Source organism: Amblyomma mixtum, chromosome 10 (genome assembly GCF_055824585.1).
Source record: "Amblyomma mixtum isolate Tamu chromosome 10, ASM5582458v1, whole genome shotgun sequence".
In the NCBI taxonomy this organism is placed as follows: domain Eukaryota; kingdom Metazoa; phylum Arthropoda; class Arachnida; order Ixodida; family Ixodidae; genus Amblyomma; species Amblyomma mixtum.
The window spans coordinates 182,340,738-182,361,993 of NC_143021.1; the positions used below are offsets into that span (position 1 = coordinate 182,340,738).

Below are 21,256 nucleotides of genomic sequence, written 5' to 3' on the forward strand. Positions count from 1 at the left end.
TGAAGTCTTCCTTGTCGTCGCGGCATAGCACTGTTGTCTCTTTTTCATAAGTTTTATTGTAGTTCAATCGGTTATGAATTATTTCTGCACATCCCCGATGCTTATCCCATCACACTGGTCACCCTCTTCAAGCTATTCGTTAAGGTACACGTACCGTAACCTTCTGCACTTCCTTCTTTTCACGCGCCGCGCCAGACCAGATCGCCTTCTTCCACTCCGTCGCTGCTATCACCTGCCCATCATCATTCAACTCCAGCATTGAAACTCACATATCACCGTATTGGTATTGATACATGCATTCGAAGAGACAGTAGTAGTGCATGCACGAGAAGAGGAAGAAGTTAGTTGGCTCTCGCTCGCGCGCTTGGCCACTGAGGGACCGCCGCAGTTTTGTCGTCTCAGCTCCGGTGTTCTATTTCGCGTTGCACGCTACAATATAGAACAAAACTTCTAGGTTACTCCTCTTATCTAATGCACCAAAAGGAGCCTTTAAGGCAAATAAATGAAATAGTCCGAAACCAGCAGCTGCTTCCATCATTTCTTCCTCAATTGCAAGTGCACTTTATTGTTACGTTTTTTTAATTTAAGAAGCATACTGGATAAAGACAAAAGAGTTCGCTGCAGCCACCAACTGTGTTCTATAGAAAGTTCGCAGTAGGGCAAATATAGTAGTGAAAACAAACGAAATACTTCGCCTTTTCATTACTTCTTTGCCTATCAGTTTTGCGCTGCTGCGGCCGTTCCCTCAAGTCGAGTTGCTAAACACGCTCTTGCATATGCTCTGAAGATGCAGGGCTAAATAAAATCAACCTTTCGTTGAGAGCAGGAAGCTGGAATGCAAGCGTATGAACCACGACTTTCGATTTCAGCTAAAAGTGCAGTTCAAGGTATAACCATTGTGGGATGCCGTTAGAAGAAAGTTAAAATTAGGTTATACTTCAATGAGCATATATGAGAAACCGTCCTATTAAGGAGCAACTCGTCAGGATAAGAAGGGATGTTCTTGGCAGCAAAACCATGCCCTATGCACACGGCTTACATACTGTACCCTACAGTTTAAAGGGTGATTGACTAAAACTCGCTGTAAATTTTGTCCTAAGCAAAAACCACATGCTTTGCGCTTTGTTGACAGGTCAGAATTGCCGGCATCAAAAGATGTATATATTACAGAGGAGAATTCAAATAAAAATGAGGCCTTTTTTCCTGTCTCTCCCTCTCGAGTGAGAGGGAGTTTAATGAATACAGGGGAGATCTGCCTCCTGTCTCTCGAATAAAACTCTTTATGTCAGCAAACAAAAAGGACTCCGTGTGCTCTCTTTAGAAACAGATCGGGCAAGCCTAACCGTGGACAACCTCGCACTAAAATACGCGTTCATTTCACTAGAAATTGCTCCTGATGAGGCCACTGGCACGCGATAAGCGAATATAATTTTTTTATGGCTTTTAGTCGGTCAGTTTAAGTGGCAGTAGGATATTTCTCATTATGTTGCGCTAACGCATCAAAACAGGACAACTAAATAAGGGGCGTCGTACTTCGCAACCACGTGGCTGAAAGACAAGCAAAGCCGGCTTGAACCGATGGACGCAGCCCGAGTCTCAGATCACTGAACCTGCAAGCATCGCCTTGATTTTGCTAGACACTAAACGTTGGTATTTTTGTGTTTTTTAGCTTTGTGTCAACGTTATCTTTTCTAAACTTCTTACTGAACATCGCTTTGCCGTGCTCTCGCTGCCAGCTTTACCACGACGAACACAACGAAATTCGGAAATCTTTCACACAGGTAACCTAAGGTTCGCGCACACATTCTCAGAAATAATTACAGGGACACTTAAGCTCCGCTTTAATGGTATGACGCGACAGAGTTATTGGTTTTTGACATCTTTTTTTGGGATTCTTCTTTCAAATTACACAGACATTAGAATGCACCTATAGGTATAATGAAGCACGTGATACACCAAAAGACACAAGACACCCTTTAGAACGGAAGTGCCTGGACGGTCTCAGTGCAGCGTGTTGACTCGCAATCCAAGGGTTATGGATTCAATTCCAGACCAACTGCCCTCTTTTAAGCGCAATTTAGTTGACTTGCATCATTACATGCCATAATGACCATTCATGTCTAGGGTTGTCGGAGTTACGCAGTGTATGGTACAGGAAATGTGTGAGCGATATTATGATCTGGCCTTTTGTGTGCTCTAGTTGTCATGTTATGTGTGGATGTCTTTCTGCATTTCTGCAAGGAGCTCTTCAGCAGACTCTTTCTCTAACGCAGAACATAAAAGTCGAATCGAAATAGCGTTTTATATCATCTGTTGCTCTTTATTATGAGTTCTGTAAAATTTGTGCTGTTGTACATAATGAGGTTATGGTGAGCATTTTCACTCGAGCTTACTCCAATACTCTGACGGGATGGATCAATAACAGATGTATGGACACCGTGATTTAAGATTTCGTTTTTTTTTTGTACTGCAGAGGAAATTTCACGCAATACATCTGGGGCGCATCTGCCCAGTGCGCGCCCTCTGTTCCCGTGACATGGTGGTCGCTGGACACTTAGAAAACTCATTTCATTGCCGCTCTTTTTCCTTTTTTCACTTTGTTCCCCTCCCCAAGTGTAGGGTATCCAACTGGGCATCGCCTGGTTAACCTCCCCGCCTTTCCGTTCATTTTTTTCTCTCCCTCTCTCTACCAGACCTCAGTAATTTTTGTATCCTGTTCCGGCCTATTATTCTGCGGACTGCGCGAAGAAACAACACTTATAGCGACACAAAGGTACGTATTCTTGAAGAATAACGCAGCGTCCAGCATCTACGTTAGGATAAGAAGTACCTGAAGCTGGGCTTGTTGGTGCATATTTGTGAAAGACATGAGAGCTCAAAACGGCAACACGCACCAGTAAGGAACGAGTAAGGAAAGTGCAGCGCTCGTCCTGTTCCCTTACTCGTCCGTGTTGCCGTTTTGCGCTATCATGTCTTTCTACGTTAGGGCTTTATTTACGCTAGAATCATTATTGCACATTACTGGTTTTAAGTATTCTGGCAAGGCATTATGCAAGGAGACTCGGGAAGAAAAATACCTATTTTATTTGAAACTGTTGCATCTCAGGTAGCACATTTGGCTATTGTATTCACCACGTATTAATTACGTGTAACCCCAAAATAGCAGCACCGTCGTCTGATAAAGCGTTACTTTGCTTCTTACTCCTCATTTAGTGCTGTTCGTATTGGAACGCCGTCGTATACTGCAGAAGTGATTATTCCTGCCTACAGCAGTCAGGCCACAAAGGTGGTTTAACACCGCTGGATGCGCTGTAACTTTAACCAGATGGAGGGGGACACCTGAAAGAAAAGGACTAACAATAAATATTGAAGCAGCACTGTCAATACATTGGTAGTCATTGTAACGTCATGAAAAGTGAAACCTCGTGTAGGGCATCACAGGAATGGCATTCAAGCAATATTTGAAAGCCTCCGTAGACTCCAGGTAAAACATGTCACAGTTATAGTCCAGTTCTTAGTGTAGATTTGAAAGCCCGTTTTTTTTTTATTAACTCGCAAGTGGCATGCGCCCGTCTGTGAAATATACAGTTGTCCTTAAAAATTCATTTTGACCAAATGTTATAGATGGGAGAAGGGCAAGGGGATTGGAGTAACGACTCCAGCTCGTGATGAAAACTGTTCCCGTGCCACAGATAAAAAAAATAAATAGCCCATCTCGTCGTGGAAGGTAACAGCGCGATTTTATAATGTGTAGGGCATTCTGTCGCGGCTCATAATTGTTGAAACGGTGCGCGTGTAGAGGCCATTTCTTTCAGCTGCTGATCGTGGTCCGGCCTTGCTCTCCCTGTTTTTTGAGCCAGAGACAGATCATGGCCTCGCTGTGACCTCGCTATCACATGGCCTCGCTATTAGCTTGAAGCCTCCGATATTCACCAAAATTCGTAGCTCTTCCGCAGGCTTGGCTCTCGTGGTCACTCAAGAGGCTTTTCGTGCAACCGTGCTCGGCTGTGCTCTTCTTTTAGTATTATGAAGTGCGCTCCCATCTACCGCTGGTTGCGCTGTTTTACGCGTCCTAACAATCGCCTGCTGTGCACGGGTGAATATCGGAAAAGAGGCGAAGATTTTCAGCACAAAGCGCGACAGGCTATTACTTAAAATCAGCTGCAGTTTAACTACTGACGAAACTGGTTAGGCAGCTAAAGCTAGTCGCGGCTTGGCGTCGTCTGCAACATTGAGTGCGTTCTGGACACTGGGTATGCAGCGAGCCCACCATACCGAGGGGGGGGGGGGGGGGGGGGACGTGGGCGTACACATGAGAGTGAAGGCACTCGTCATCGGCTCCGGTGATTTTCGCCCTGAAGGCCGGAAATTTTCTCTGCACCCCGAAAATTTTGCACACATCATCTGCCTAAAGCGGTCCGGAGGGCGAAGACACCCCATTCACACAAGTGGGACCTTTATAGGGAATTCTATGCCCGATTTTTATTCCGCCTCGTTTGAGCTCCGCTAGGCCCAACGAGAGCTAGAGCAAACATCGCCCTGGACGGGGGTCGCCCGCGGCCATCGGCGAACATGGCGGCCTCCGCTATTTCGGGGCTACAACCCATCAACACTGTCTTGGACAGAAAGCTGCCCTGCGGCTGCTCAAGGCTCGGCGGAATCGCCGGACGCTATTGCTGACGACAGCTTCTACAAATTGCTTGCTGTACGCAAGCGTGGCCAACGCCCCTAGACGGCTACCGCCGCCTCCGATGAAGACTCTCCTGCTCCAGAGGTGGACGCGCGGGTTCCGCCGGCACACAACTCATCGTGGCGTTCGCGCAGGACGCCTCGTTTCGAGAAAGAAGACATCATTGTGGTGGTGTAGCCGGGGGCCGCGGTCAACTTCCGCCAAGCTTTCAAGCCCGGTGAACTTGGCCTACCCCTTGCCTCCTATATTGGCGCCGAGGCGGTTAAGGCGCTCATCCTCTGGCCCCTCTGGGGCCAGAATATTTTTCTTTGCGCCATCCAAGACGTCATAACGGCCAACAAGCTGGCCAGGGAATTCGCCCTGAAATCTAGTGAGGGTTCACTTCCTCTTATTGGCCACGCGAAACTAAACGGCGAGGTGTACAGGGGAGCCATCACCGTCAACGAGTCGGAGACCTCGGGTACTCTCCGCGACAAAATCCTCTGGCACGACGGAGACATCGCTTTCTTACGCAAGCTCGAAAAATCCTCTACTGCGCTAGTCACCCACTAAACGGTCACACCGATGTAGGAGTACAAGCGCACCATCCCTGCTTGTTACCGGTGTGGAACCATCGGACAGCGTGTGGCCAATTTTCCCCGCCCGGCCCAGGAACGCTGCGTCCATTGCGGTCAAAACGTATGGACTACTACCGACGGGGGCATGGCTCTCCACCGGTGCAAACCTGCCTTCATGGTCTGCGGGGAAGCACACCTCACGGGCTCGCAGGCCTGAAAAGACAAATATCGCCGGCTCCACAAGCTCCAGGAGTCCTCGCTGGCCTTAGCTCCAAGTGGCCCGCACCAACACATCCTCCCCAGTCGCCGGACACCGTGCCAGGAGTTGCTTTCGGCGGCAAGGCTGGTGGCACGGCGACTAATGGCACGCCACCGCTCGGTGTCGCCAAGCGCGCCCCAGAAAATTCGAAGACGCCACCTCCACCCCCCTTAGTCACCGAAGGCGTCGCCGAAGACGTCACAGGACCAGGGTGCTCCGGCTTTCCAGGCCGGCGACTTCCCGGAGCTCGGAGGCAGCGGGCCATCAGCGGCTGCAGTTTCTAAGAAATCATCCAGCAAGGCAGGCAGCTGGGCTAGGGTCGCCTCCCACGCTTCTCGGCCGCCTTCCTCCCTCTGCCCCGAAACCGTGGAGATGCGCCGCAAAATGACGGCGCTTCGCGTAGGTAGCTCAGCTAGCTGCTGAAAACAAAATGTTGCGCTCAGCACATGCAGACCCGCTTACTCCGCCGTCGTCGCCGGCGGGCCCAGTGGTGCGCCCTGAGGCACCCCAGCCTATGTGCGATGGCCTTCAGGAAAACACGATGGAGAGCCGCATAACGACTGTAGAAAACACCCTAGCTGTGATGGTAGGCCAGTTTTCCAACTTTGGTAAGATGCTGGAAAACATTGAAACATCACACCGAACGTGAAAGTGACCACTGGGGTCATCAGTAACATTAAAACATGGATTAGCGTGTCTGGCCCATGCTTCGGCCGTAGGTCTAGTCCGCTAAAGGACGTTGACCGTCCATGAAAATTTACGCGAAATGCTGACCTGAGTGTAATCGCCGAAGATTCTGTGGAGCCCCTCCCAGTTCTGGGCCTGGGAACCGCACTTGCAGAGTCTAACCCAACTGAACCCAAAATTTTACATGCCATTGGGAACTAGACCGCCCAGCATGCTCCAAAACATCAGGCTTTTTCGCTCATACAATGGAACTGCCGCGGTTTCAAAGATTGTAAAAAAAAGAGCTCACTTGAAATTATATTTCGACACTTTTGAGCACCCGTAAGCTTTAGTCGCACTCCAGAAACCTGGGGTGCGGTGAGGCTGTCGACCTATATTTTCCTATGAGACCCGTCCACCTGTATTCTTGTCCACAAAGGCTTTACCGCGCAGGAGGTCTTTTGAACTTAATCTATCCTATTCGTACGTGGGCATGACAGTCCTCCTCCTGCGTCGCACAGACTCACCCGTACATATCTGAAATACATACTGCCCCCCGAAACGTAAAAATATTACGTTCTCGGACATCTTTAGCAAGGCGCTAAAGATAGCAGGTGGCGTCCCCTTCCTGTCTGGGGGCGAATTCAGCGCCCCCAGTCGATTGTGGGGCTACCGCAATTAAGAGTCGCGTAGCAGAAAGCTTGCGTAACTAATCTCCACTCTGGGGACTACTCTCCATACTGACTCCGTCTATCTAACAGGTGTTGGTAACTCCGTAACTCACGACACTTGTCTCGATCTCACCTTCACCCGCAGCATAAGACACGCATACTGGATCAACACCGAGAATACATTGTTAGTGACCACTGTATCATCTATATCACCAAAACCTGGGCGTCATCAAAACGCAGTTGTTGAAGTACCATCATTATCATGAATATCGGCCTGACTACGGCCACTGAAAAGCAAAGGCCACTCCCATATCTATCGAATTAACCTTGTCCTGTGCCAGCTGCGGCCAGCCTATCGCAGAAAAGGTCTTAATTTCACACACCCACCTAACTTTCTGCGGCGCACTTCTACGCATGGCATAACTTAGAATCCAGTCCGTTACACTTAAGGAGCGCCGGTTATCTCGCTTTAGCTTTACATATGTCCTGCTCAAGAACATTGTTTTCTTTTAATTTCGTCTAAGATGTGACCAGCACGCGTTTTTTCCTTACCAGCTCTGGCCTCTTCCTATCTTTAAATTTTACGCCTATCATGTTGAATGCCATACCTCGTTGCTTCGGCCTTAGCTTACAGTTAACCCTTTTAGTTACCCTGCTGTTCACTGCCCAGGCGTGAGTAGCAGATAGATAGAACTCGTATATTTTTGTCTTGAAGAATATTGCTGAAGTGGAATTCTGGATCTGAGAGCACCTGAAAATTGCGCCCTCCACGCCCATTCTTATGCATCTAGCTATTTCGCTCTTGTGTTTTGGGTCTGCGGTGAATAGACGTATTATCTTATCAATTAGAGCATGTTGCTGCAAATTGCAAACGACTGTTTCCTTCCTAGACTAGTGAACGTTAATTTCGTTTTCTGCATTTTATTATTTACTCTGTAAGACGGGGGTTTATTAAAGGCACTGGGACCTTATTAAAGGAACAGGGCGGCAACAGTCTGCGGTCAGCCAAAGCGAGCCCAAAGCACGCGCAGAGGGAGAGAGAAACAACTTTATTGCCATAGATTGGCGGGATTTAGGGCAGGCGGGCTTGGTGTGGCCCCCAGGTGGGGGCGACTTCCTGGGCCCACGAAATGAGTGCCAGTTGGATGCTCTTGTCTGGCCTTCTGAGGAGTTGGTTCCATCCGTCTTCGGAGGGAGCTGGCAGTAAGGTTCGAGGGGGCGGATTTCCCGCGCAACCCCAGAGGATGTGAGCCTGGGTGGCGATTTCTCCCTGGTAACAATTTTGTCAGACGGGGTCGTATTCCCCGTCTGTGATGAGTGAAAGTCTAGAATGGCTAAGGATAGAGTGTGTCTGCAACCTGCGGAGCTAGGTGGCTTGCGCTCGATTCAAGTCGGGGTGTGGAGGCGGGAACTGGCGTCTCATCTCTCTGTAGAGGTTGGTAATTTCGGCAAAGGTCTGGGGAGCCTCGGCAAGAGCGTCTGGGTCCGTGGGGCCGGCCGCCCGGTTGGTTAGTCCTCGGGCTAGTCGGTCGACCCCTTCGTTTCCAGAGTTTCCCGCGTGGGCGGGTACCCAGACCAGGTTGATCTTATGGTCGGGAGTGCAGCCGCGAAGGATGCGTGCAGCCGGGTGGCAGATAAAACCTGCCGAGTAATTTTGTATTGCTCTTTTGGAGTCGCTGAGGACTGTGCGCGTACGTGGGTCAGCGATGGCTAGCGCGATGGCGGTTTCTTCTGCCGCTGTCGGAGAGTGAGCTACTACTGTGGCGGCGGTGACGAGAGTAGACTGTGGCGTGGTTGCACAAGCCACGTATGTGTTTGCACTTTGCCGTGCAGCATCTACGTATATTGCGTGTTCGTCGGCAAGATATGTGGCATCTAGTGCTTGGGCTTTCAGCTGACGGCGCGTGTCATGGCGGCCAGGTAGCATGTTTTTGGGGATTGGTTTTATAACTAGGCGGCTATAGACCCCTATCGGAATGGGCGTCGTGGCGTCGTGGGAATGGGCACGCGCAGCGATGGCACTGCTGCCGCTACACAGAATGTTCGTATTCGTCTTTACAATTTGCCCCCGGGGAGAAAAGGAGCCAACCTGGCGACTCAGGGCGCAGGCAGGACGGCTGGGTCGTAGAATGGCTTGAGGCGCTGGACGTAAACACGCTGGACGTCCACGGCGGTGGCGATCAGAAGATGGGTTCAGAGGTTCGACAGTGTAATTAACTGGAGATGTGCGCTCCAGTACGCGGTATGGCCCATGGTACCTGGCAAAAAATTTTGATGACAAATCCGGAGTATACATCGGAATCCAGAGCCACACAAGGGAGCCGTTGGCGAAGTGTGGTGTTGTTTGGCTGAGGTCGTGGCGGGATTTCTCTCTGCACTGCGTGTCAGTCGTGAGGGCACGGGCGATGCGGCGACAGTCTTCGGCGTGCTGGGCGGCTTCAGATAGAGGCGTATACTCGGAAGCATCCGGTTGGTACGGGAGAATGGTGTCGATGGTAGCAGAAGGGTGACGGCCGTAAAGGAGAAAGAAAGGAGAAAATCCGGTAGTGGACTGCGTTGCGGTATTGTACGCGTAGGTTACGTACGGAAGGACAAGATCGCAGTTTGATCTGAGGAGACATACATAGACAACATGTCACCGAGGGTACGATTAAAGCGCTCGGTGAGACCGTTGGTTTGCGGATGATATGCGGAGGTGGTTCGATGAATTATATTGAACTTGGTGAGCAGTGATTTCACAACATCCGACAGAAAGGCGCGGTCTCTGTCGCTCAGCAGTTCGCGAGGGGCGCCGTGACGAAGGATAAATCGGTTTAAAATAAACGAGGCCACCTCTGAGGCTGTAGCGGCTGGAAGGGCTGCGGTTTCGGCATATCTTGTCAAATCGTCAACCGCGACGATAGCCCAACGGTTGCCGGCCGAAGTGTACGGGAGGGGACCGTATAAGTCAATGCCGACGCGGTCAAATGGGCGTGGCGGGCAAAGTAGCGGCTGTAATTCTCCAAACGATGAGGAGGTGGCGACGTTGACAGGTAAGGCATGACCGCACGTATTTGCGGATGAATGTGTACATGCCACGCCAATAATATCGTAGTCGGATGCGATCGTAGGTCTTGAACACTCCGACATGACCGCACTCCGGGTCAGCATGAAAATGGGCGCAGACTTCCGAGCGAAGGTGACGGGGAATAACTAGCAACCACTTGCGGCCGTCTGAGGTGTAGTTGCGGCGATAAAGGAGGTTATCACGTGTTGAAAAATGGGAAGCATGGCGGCGAAGAGCGCGCGAAGGCGAACCAGCCATAGGGTTGGTGAGGAAGTCAATAAGAGAAGAGATCCATGGGTCGGCACGCTGCGAGGAAGGCATGGCGCTGATGTGAAGCAGCGGTGAGGAGGCGTCGAAGGCGGAAAGGCTGGAAATATTGGCTGGAAGTGGGCAGCGGGATAGAGCATCGGCGTCTTGATGTTTGCGGCCAGTACGACACACGACGCGGATATCGTACTCCTGGAGGCGAAGGGCCCACCTCGCGAGGCGACCGGATGGATCTTTCAGAGAGGAAAGCCAGCATAGGGCATGGTGGTCGGTCACGACTTCAAACGGGCGTCCGTAGAGGTAAGGGCGAAACTTGGTAAGGGCCCAAACTATCGCCAGACACTCTTTTTCAGTGACCGAGTAGTTAGATTCAGCCTTTGTTATCGTGCGGCTGGCATAGGCAACGACGTATTCGATGAAGCCAGATTTGCGTTGTGCGAGTACGGCGCCGATGCCTACCCCACTGGCGTCAGTATGGACCTCGATAGGTGCGTTTGGGTCGAAATGGCGCAGTATCGGCGGTGCGGTGAGGATACGGCGCAAAGAATCGCAGGCGTCGTCACAAACTTGGGACCACTCAGAAAGATCGGAACTGCCGGACAGAAGTTGTGTCAAAGGTGCAGCAATTGAGGCAAAGCTGCGTATAAACCTACGGAAGTAGGAGCACAGACCCAGGAAGCTGCGCAGATCTTTGATAGAAGTAGGTCAAGGAAACGCAGCCACAGCACGAAGTTTAGCCGGGTCCGGACGGACACCGTCCTTAGAGACAACATGGCCTAAAATGGTAAGTTGGCGGGCGGCAAAATGACACTTCTTTAAGTTGAGCTGAAGGCCGGCGTCAGAGAGGCAGGTCAAAACGTGCTTCAGTCCGGAGAGGTGAGTGTCAAAGTCAGGCGAAAACACGACGATGTCGTTGAGATAACAGAGGCAGGTCTTCCACTTCAGCCCACGCAGAATGGTATCCATCATCCGCTCAAAGGTGGCAGGAGCATTACAAAGGCCGAAAGGCATCACAGTAACTTCATATAGGCCGTCAGGGCTTACAAAGGCTGTTTTGGGGCGATCGGCCTCTTCCATGGGTACCTGCCAGTACCCGGAGCGTAAATCCAAAGAAGAAAATATTTCGGCACCTTGCAAGCAGTCTAACGCATCATCGATGCGTGGCAGGGGATATACGTCCTTGCGCGTGATCTTGTTAAGGCGGCGGTAGTCTACACAGAAACGGATGGAGCCGTCTTTCTTTTTGACAAGCACAACTGGCGAAGCCCAGGGACTGCTTGAGGGCTGAATGACGCCGCTCTTGAGCATTTGGTCGACTTGATCTTCAATGACTTGGCGCTCGGTTGTCGACACACGATAGGGGCGCTGCCGTAGAGGAGCGTGGGCACCTGTGTCGATGCGATGTGTGACAGTCGAGGTTTGGCCAAGGGAGCTGCGATGGCAGTCGAAGGAGGCGCTGAACTGGTGGAGCAAGTTGAGAAGCTGCTTGCGCTGCGGCGGAGGAAGATCTGCGTCGATGGAGCGGAGAAAAAGTTTTGTAGAGGAAGGAGTGGGCGTAGAAGGTGGTGGGCTGAGCGCAGTGAGATTGATGTGCGATGTTTCGTCAGTCTCCTCACGGGTTATAATAGACGCGATGGGTTGGACACTGCAGACACATTCGCCACGGCGCAAAGCACTAGAGCAGGAGAACGGGTTACAGACCCATAGTACGGATAGGCCAGCAGAAATAGCCAGAACGGCGTAAGGCAGGGGAAGACACTTCCGGCGGAGAAAAGTATCAGCGGGCGTGAAAAGTGCAGTGTCATCACGAAGAGGGTCACAACAGAGGCGCACAAGGACGGAAGAGCACGGAGGCAGGTCGATGTCTTCGGCGACGAGGGCTTGTTGGGACTTGGCATCCCACCGCTGCCACCACTGTTGGGACTGGCAGTCCGAGCCATGAAACGGTCGAGGCGACGGTGAGTCAAATGAACTTTATGTACAGTATGTACAAGGGCTTTTACATGATACAAGGGTAAAGAGCACCACGGGCTAGCACAAAGAAGAAGAGCGGCCCCGGCGGCGAGCGTAGCTCCTGCGTGATGGCTCTTCTGCTGCCCGTCTGCTGCTCGGGTTCAGCGCGGCTCCGTTTTTATAGCCGCCCGCTGACGGTTGCGGCAGCCAGCAGTTCAAATCCTCCAATCAGGTCACAGCACTGGCCGCCGTTCAAATTAGAGCAATGGTCGAGAGGCGACGGCCGGCGACGAGACGGAGGAGCCCGCACCGACGGAGAGGAGGGGAGGAGAAAGGGTCCGCGTCGGCGCCGGCGAGACGGCATGAGTCACGCTGCACACCGCGACATGCCCGATAGAGTCTGGGCCTGCTTTGAGCGACGGCGGGCGCGCAGCGCTTTATTCCAGAGAGGCCAGCCAGCGAAATGTGGGCTCCGGCACTACAGCACCACCGCCGCCAGACAATGCGCCACGAAGACGAGCTACTTCCGCGTGGCTCGGATGCGGGGCGCGCTCGTACGCCAGGCTCCTCCAAGTTCTGGTCCGGTGTTCAGCCGCAGGTAGCTCCAGGCTCCTTTCCGTGAACAGGTCCCACTCGTCAGGACAGGATCACTGCTCCGCCGCCTTGTCGCCCAGGTGACTGGATCAGCTTCGCTCGGTCCTTTGGAAGAGCTTGCTTCTCAGCATCGGTCGCTGATCGTTCTGCATCTTGCCAGGAACCGACCGACAACAGGCAACACCCAACACGAGCAAGTGCCCTCCGTCACCCGTCAAAACGCCAGTCTTAAAGGTCATAAAACTCTGCTAGCATTAGTTCTGTCCCCTTTTTTGTTCCCTCTTCAACAAGAGACGCATGTGGGATACGAGAACTATAAAGTAATGAACTCAAACAAAGTGTCAAACACCGGAAATACACGGAATGAAATGAATGCAAAGCAAATTCGCTCTCTTGAGATCACTCGGCCAGAAGGTCACTCAGCTGAGGCCACAAATGAGGACATAAATTTTTCCCCGATCTACGAGCGAACTTAACAGCTGTTCGCGAAGAGACAAAATGTAGGTCACGAGGAGGCGAAGGCAGCCTTGCTTAGAACACACGGCTTAGTGCGTCTACGCCAGCGTTTAACTCGGTTAAACGACACCCGCTACCGCGGAAGCTAATGACTCTGCCTCATTCGCTGTAGCTGCGCTTTTCTCTCTCTCTGTACTTGTCTTTCCAGTTTCTAGGGGAGGTACAGTACGAGAGCGATTCGCTTTCACCCACTTGCGACTTGTCCCTTTCTTTGCGCTTCGCGCGCCAGTCGCGACGTCCCATAGCAAGTGCGCAACGCTTTCGGTGGGAACGTTCTTTCTTTCTCTTTGTTCGTGGTGGCAAGTGAGATCCACGAGTCCTCGATTTCTCGCGCACCCGTCCTTTTCGGTCGATGCGAGGTCCGCATCTACCCGGCCTTTTGAATTTGCGCCTAGTAAAGGGCGTTATTTCCACTCGCGGCTTTCTATCGCGATACCTAAGCTTGGCCGAGCGCTTAGACGGTTTTTTTTTAGAACAAACAGCGCTTACAGACAAAGGACCAGAACAAGAAGGACACACAACAGCGCAGTTGTGTGTCCTTCTTGTTCTGGTCCTTTGTCTGTAAGCGCTGTTTGTTCTCAAGATGTTCCCCAACCAACTCGCCCAGCAACACACCTTGCCTTAGACGGTTTCTTGCCAATTTTCTTGCCCCTGTCACTGCGGCCTCCTACAATCTTGCCCTTTTTGAGCCGTACACGCGTTTTCCATGCGCGCGCGCGCCGCTTTCTGTGGGAGCGCGGTTTCTCCCGTGAATGCAGCGGAAAGCGAGAGCAGTCATGAGAGCACGCGCCTTTGCGCGTCTTGCTCTCTCCGTTCTGGCGGCAAGATTCACGCTTGTCCTGCTCCTTAATTTTTCGCCTCACGGGCAGCGCTCTCTTGTATCTCGGTTTGCTGCCTTGGTGCACTTTTCCGCGCGAATGTTTGTACGATTTCTTTTTGCAGTTTATTCTACTGCCCAAATCCATCTGCCTCGGCACACTTATGTGTCTCGCTTTGCGTGACAGCGACGCCTGGATCACTTCTTTAGCTCTGATTCTGACGCTAGATTCAGGGCTGTCGAAGTGACTGACTTTGCTGCTATCCATGTGCCGTTGAAGCTGATGCTTCTGGTGGTGGCAACCCGTTTTCACGCGTTTGCCCTTTCTCTCTTTTCGGCGGCGACCGTCTTTCTTATGCCTTCCTTTCATCTTTCGGCGGCAGCACTTTCTTTTGCCTGCCTTTCATCGTCTTTCGGTGAAAGCTCTCTCTCTCGACCTTGCCTTTACTGTCCTTTCGGCGGCATCACTGTTTGTCGGTCACCTTGTGGTCATAGCTCACTTTTCGGAACTGGCTGTTACTTTCCTTCCGGTTGCAGCTTTCTTTCTCGTGCTTTCCTATCATTTTCTCCTGAGGAAGCACATGCTGCTTTCGTCGCCTAGGTTCCTGTTCTCTGACAATGTCACTATGATTCTCAGCCGATTCACGTGCGCTACCTAAATCACACCTGTCTTTGGCGCCTTCACTAAGTTCCTCAAAGCTGCGCTCTTCCTGCTCAGCGTCTCTGAGTGCGCATTCGTCCTCATCTTTCTCGGAAGGAATGACGTCTACAGCCCCCATGTCGTCTGGAACGTTCTGTACTCCACTGTCGTCCAGCACCTTAGTTTATTCAGGCGCGGAAGAACCAGTGTTTTCAACTGACATGAGTGCTGGTATACAGTTCTCGTCATGCTCCTGACGCGTTTCAGCCAATTTCGGATGAGGGTCGGCTCTGCACTCAGTCGCGGTGATCCCGCTACTGCAGCTGCTTTCTGGAAAGTCGCAAAGCTCAGAGCAGTGCGAAAGCACGGGACTCGTTTCGCATTCTTCGCCAGAGACACTAACGCACAACTCAGCGTCCGCAAACTCTCCATGCGCCTGCTTCCGTTGATCGTAAGTTTCGGGTTTCTGCATCTCTGCCGAACGCGCTGCACAACACGGTGTGCCGTCCTCATCTACTTCGCTTGCGTCGGCGCAAGCGTTTTCACTAATGTCCAGACGGACGTCCTCACTGCCCTGTTCGGCAACTTCTCCTGCTTTCGACACGCTAGGAGATTCGCTTTGAAGTAACTCCGCCACAATCTCAATGGGCGAGACCTCTGTTAGTGCATCGTCCGATGCTGAGACTACCTTATCCGATGGTGTAGAGGTTTTCTCAGTTGGCGAATGCGGGTCAATTCCCAATGTTACAGCAGCAGTTACATCTTCCACGTACGGACTACCTTCCTCTGTGCCGCACTGGCAGGGCTGCTCTACAGCGACGCATTCTACCTCTGTGTCATGAGCTTCCGACCCTTCCGCATTTTCGAGCCATTCTAAAATGTCGGCTTTAAACTGGTAGGGAAAATCGTTAAACGATGGGGTGCTATTTTCTCGCAAGTACCTTTGGCGAAGGTCCAGCGGTGACACGTTATATCTCGCCAGTAAGAAGCTTTTCAGCTCATCGTAGTCCGCCAATCCGCCGTCCAACAGGCGCTTGACAACGTCATACGCTTCGCTGGAAAGCAGGGCTACCAACTTCTGTGCCCAACCATTCCGCTCGACGCGCTTTCTCTCGCAGACGCGCTCGAACTCCGCCAAATATTTCGCCATATCTTCAGCGATTACGAAGGGCTGCGGCCTGTCTCTCAGCTGCTGACCGTTAGTCTCATGCAGAGCGGACAATGTTTTATATCTCTCGAAATCGATCTCATGCGCTTCAAGCTCCAGGTCCATCAGTTTCTTAGCGCGGGCATGCCGTTTTATCTCAAGCTGCCTCCGTTTTTCTGCCTCTTCGCACTCAAGCTGTTTCTGTTTTTCTGCCTCCTCGCGCTCACGTTCTGACTCTTCGCGCTCAAGCTGTTTCTGTTTGTCTGCCTCCTCGCGCTCACGTTCTGCCTGTTCGCGCTCAAGCTGCTTCTGTTTTTCAGCCTCTTTGTGCTCACGGCGTTCTGTGATCTCTTCCCAGACCTCATTGGCTTCCTCAGCCGTTACATTCTCATTTCGCATGATCTCAAGAATCGCGCGCTTTCGTTTTGCGGGGCCCAAATCAATGCCCAACTCTTCACAAATTTCGATGAGTTCCTTCACTTTGAAGTTCTCCATCGCGCACAATAGCCTCTTGTAGTTTGCCCTTTTCTTAGAATTCCCTTGCCGGTCACTACTATAGGGCTACTAGCATGACACGCGCAAGTAATTCTTTCCAAAACGCCTCGTTTACTCCCTCTGCACCAGCTTTCGTTTCAAAGCGCTCCGACTAGGCTCGAAACAGAAAAGCTCTCTACAGCGCTACACACAAAGCCCTACTCTAGACTACAATCACGTGTGCTAGAGCAGTCTGGCGAATTGAGGGGAAAACATCAGGCACTCACCGCGCCGAGGTAGCTGACGCCGGTCGATCCCGCAGCTGCCATCCACTGTTGGGACTTGGCATCCCACCGCTGCCACCACTGTTTGGACTGGGAGTCCGAGCCATGAAACGGTCGAGGCGACGGTGAGTCAAATGAACTTTATGTACAGTATGTACAAGGGCTTTTACATGATACAAGGGTCAAGAGCACCACGGGCTAGCACAAAGAAGAAGAGCGGCCCCGGCGGCGAGCGTAGCTCCGGCGTGATGGCTCTTCTGCTGCCCGTCTGCTGCTCGGGTTCAGCGCGGCTCGGTTTTTATAGCCGCCCGCTGACGGTTGCGGCAGCCCGCAGTTCAAATCCTCCAATCAGGTCACAGCACTGGCCACCGTTCAAATTAGACCAATGGTCGAGAGGCGACGGCCGGCGACGAGACGGAGGAGCCCGTACCGACGGAGAGGAGGGGAGGAGGAAGGGTCCGCGTCGGCGCCGGCGAGACGGCATGAGTCACGCTGCACGCCGCGACATGCCCGATAGAGTCTGGGCCTCCTTTGAGGGACGGCGGGCGCGCAGCGCTTCATTCCAGAGAGGCCAGCCAGCGAAATGTGGGCTCCGGCACTACAGGCTTTAATACATGGCGACGAGAGAGCAGCGTCCGGCAGCGATTGGGGCAAGGCAGAGAATCCGACTTCAGCGCGAGCGCAATCTATGACCGCAGCATGACGAGACAGGAAATCCCAGCCCAAAATAACATCGTGGGAACAAAACGGCAGGACGACGAACTAGATTGTATATAGGACGTCCTGAATCAAAACTCGTGCTGTGCATGCTGCTGACGGCTTGATGTACTGAGCGCTGGCCGTGCGCAGCGAGCGACCGGCAATTGGCGTCTTAACTTTCTTCAAGCGGCGACAAAAATGTGCGTCTATTACTGAAATTGCGGCGCCAGTGTCGAAAAGGGCCATGAAAGAAATTCCCTCGACCGAAACGTCAATCAGGTTCGCAGGTGACAGCTTAGGTCTTTGGTAGTTCGACGGGGACGCAGTTCTTGCCTCAGGAACTGCGGCATCTAGTTTTTCTCTTGAGAACTATTAGGTCGACGATGCATCGGAGAGATGGAGCGGCGTCGCGGCGAAGGGGAACGGCGATCGGCAAGTGGTGAGCGTTCGGGGGGGAACGGACGAGTCGACGGACGGGGCTCAGCAGACGCAGAGTACTGACGCGGTGGAGGCCAGTACCCGGCCGGCGGTGTCGAGACTGGGAGACGGCGACGACAATAGCGGGTTACGTGCCCAGGCAATCAGCAGGTGTAGCAAATAGGCCGGTTATCCGTCGTGCGCCAGGGATCTCGGCCTCGTGGAGAGGGTCGCATATACGGTGCCGGCGCTGGTACGGGCACTGACACTGTAGGGTACGCAGGCGGCTGAGTTTGAGCAACGACCTCGGCGTAAGTCAGTGGACGGGCGGCAGGTCTTGGGACGACGTTGGCATAACTCAGAGGCGTGGCGACAGGTCTGGGAGCGGCGTCAGCGTACGTCAGTGGAGCAGCGACATGTGATGGTGAATGGGCGGACGGAAGCGCCCAAGCAACCTGCTCGCGAATAGCATGTTGGAGAGCCGGGGCCAAATATGGTGGCGACCCCTGAGGGCTAGGCAAAAGAGAAAGCTGACGGGCCACCTCCTCACGCACAAAGTCTTTCACTTGCTGCAGCAGAGAGGAGTTATCAGCTGCGGGTGACAGTCCAGCAAGTGACTCTACATGAGCTGAATGCTGACGAGTCAGGACCCGCTGCTTCCGCAGCTCCTCGAAACTCTGGCACAGCGTGATGACTTCTGAAACGGTGCGCAAGTCCCGCGCTAGCAGCATTTGAAAGGCGTCATCATCAATACCTTTCAGGATCTGCTTTACCTTGTCAGCTTCCGGCATGCTGACGTTCACTCGGTTGCAGAGGGCGATTACATCTTCTATGTAGCTAGTGAAGCTTTCGCCGACCTGCTGCGACCGTTCACGCAAGCACTGTTCGGCGCGGAGTTGTCTGACGGCTGGGCGACCAAACACTTCGGGGAACTTCGTCTTGAAGGCCGACCAAGTTCCAACGTCCCCTTCATGGTTGCGGTACCATAAATTGGCGACACCGGTAAGATAAAAAATGACATTGTTTAGCTTAGTCTCGTCGTCCCATTTGCTATAGAGACTCACACGTTCGTAAGACGCGATCCAATCTTCCACGCCCTGCTCATCTGTTCCGCTGAAGACAGCCGGGTCCCGCTGGCGAAGGGAGCCGGCACAGATGACAGTCGGTGGGCCTGCTTGCACGGCTTAATTCTGGGTGTCCACAGGCATAGCAGGTGTTGGAAGAGTGCGGTTACGGAGCTCCAGAGCCGATATCGTTACCCGGCGACTCCACCAAATGTAAGACGGGGATTTATTAAAGGCACTGGGACCTTATTAAAGGAACAGGGCGGCAACAGTCTGCGGTCAGCCAAAGCGAGCCCAAAGCACGTGCAGCGATGGCACTGCTGCCGCTACACAGAATGTTCGTCTTCGTCTTTACAACTCACCGTTCTACTTTGCCTGAATAAATCATAAGTCATGCTTTTCAGTTCGCCTAGTGAGTGACTAAGCAAGGCAACGTCATCAACAAATCGCAGATTAGTGAGGCGTTCTCCGTAACCATTTATCCTTAACGGTTCCCAGTTCAGGCCTCTGGATACCTCGCGTAAACAGGCGGTGAATAGCAATGGCGATATAATGATTCCCTGCCTGACACCCTGCCATCATGCGATTTTATTGTTCACTTTATGGAGTACTATGGTAGCTGTGCTGCCATTATAGATAGCCTCCACCAGTAATAGGTAAGGCTATGCTATACACACTGATTCCATAATAGCTGCATAACTGCTCATGTTTCGACTGAGTGAAATGCTTTCTCACGTGTTATGAAGGCTATATTAGAGGTTGGTCAAATTTTAGGACCTTTCTATCACCTGATTCATAGAATGAATATGGTCTACGTCGAGTACCCTGTACGAAAGCCTGCCTGATCATTTGGTTGATTGACGTAGAAGGTTGACCTTACTCCATTTGCAATTACCTTTGAAAACTCCTTATACGCAAAACACAGTTAGCTGATCGGACTATAATTTTTCATTTCCTCGACATTTCCGTTCTTATTGATTAATGATATTTTAGCGTTTTTTTAAGCTTCTGGTACGCTTTATATCTCATAAGGTATTGCGTCTAAAGGGCACCTAGTTTTACTAGCTCCATCTGCCCTCCGTCCTTCAACACATTTGCTGTTACCCTAGCCTCACCAGCTGCTTTCCCCCTTTGCACTGCTCCTAAGGCTTTTTTCACTGCCTATTTTGTTACTGGCGGATATTTCATTGCAGTGTGATACTTCGTATCTAATTTGCGTTCTGATTACATTGGCTATTGTATAGATCTTGTCGATCTCTTCGGGAACTTTAACTATCATACCCATAGTGCGAATGCTTCTTCATCTCTTGATCCTATGTATATGTTAAAAATGCAATTCTGCATGTACTACAGAGGGTCACTTAAAATGTGGCGCATTTGATATCCGTAACCAGTTATGCTTGCCACGCAGTAGGCTCAATATTCTTCATAGGTGCCTTTATACTAGGGCATCCATTCGTGGGGATTGCACTTTTTCTGTGGTTAGGAAATCTCACTTTGTTCGTAGTGTATTGCTTAGATATCAGGCATGTGCAGGTAGCCCTAACGTTATGTGCCCTTAGCAAGTCGCTGAAACGGCGTCTGAGTGGTGGGGATATGCAGTTCTGTTTTGTAATTTTATGCTATGGCTGAGGATGTTCGTTCCGAAGCGCTTGCTTGTTTGCTGTTATTCGACTTAGATGTATGTCTGCATATTTTACTGTATTTTTTGCTTTTGTTTTTGCTTGCCTTCGTTATATTTTGTATTTTGCTCTTCACATTTTTCCACGTTCAAGATTTTGTGCATCATGTTAATTCGCCTCCCCCTTATGTAATGCCCTCGGGCCCTTAAGGAGATAATAAATGAAATGAAATGAAAGCATCATATGCGAAGAGGGACATATTAAGGGAGAGTTCTGCATTATTTCTATCGCCTGTGGCTCATTAGCTGCTGCTGTCATCGCATAGCACACGTTTCACAAGCCTCGTATTTGGCAACGGTAGATAGGCGCCAGTCACTGAGCCACCGTGGTGGGTGCCGCTTAATTAGGCAATCTAATGGACTGCAAAAAAATTAACAGTGTTCATGACCACTCTCAGTGGTGACCTTACCTAGAAGGCAATGAAAAAGCCTAGCCACGTGTTCAAATCCAGGCTCAAGTAATCAGATTTTCATAATGCCGTGGTTGTAAGAAAGGCAGTGCATAGGGCTATGGAAATCAGTGCTAAGGTCGATGGTCAAAGTTGAAGATTTTTATTTATTCACAAATTTTAAAACCAATTTATACGCAGAGAAACCTCAGGCCTTATTTTTGATTCAATTACTATACAACTCCTGCGGTTATGCAGAAATATTAATAAATACCTTTAACTATCGAATTTACTTCATGTATAGAAATATCGGAAGGCAACTGACATGACTCGCCCAAATTTATGCAAGCATAAGCACATCTCAAGAACTACGAGGGACGTTATGAAAGTAAGTTTCGTGATTTTTGGAAGAAAAGATGATACAC

The 21,256-nt window shown here is 51.3% G+C and overlaps 1 protein-coding gene and 1 pseudogene across 1 annotated transcript; one reads left to right on the forward strand and one right to left on the reverse strand.

Moving 5' to 3' along the window:
- The first annotated feature begins 4,751 nt into the window (after window positions 1-4,751).
- On the forward strand, window positions 4,752-5,790 carry LOC149327909 (uncharacterized; annotated as a pseudogene).
- Window positions 5,791-6,080: 290 nt separating this feature from the next.
- On the reverse strand, window positions 6,081-20,046 carry LOC149327910 (uncharacterized). Its single transcript, XM_089564997.1, has 3 exons — window positions 19,990-20,046; window positions 18,153-18,830; window positions 6,081-6,122 (listed from the first exon to the last, which is right to left on the reverse strand). The coding sequence occupies exons 1-3, from the start codon at window positions 20,044-20,046 to the stop codon at window positions 6,081-6,083; spliced, it is 777 nt and encodes a 258-aa protein (XP_089421123.1).
- Between the last annotated feature and the right edge of the window lie 1,210 nt (window positions 20,047-21,256).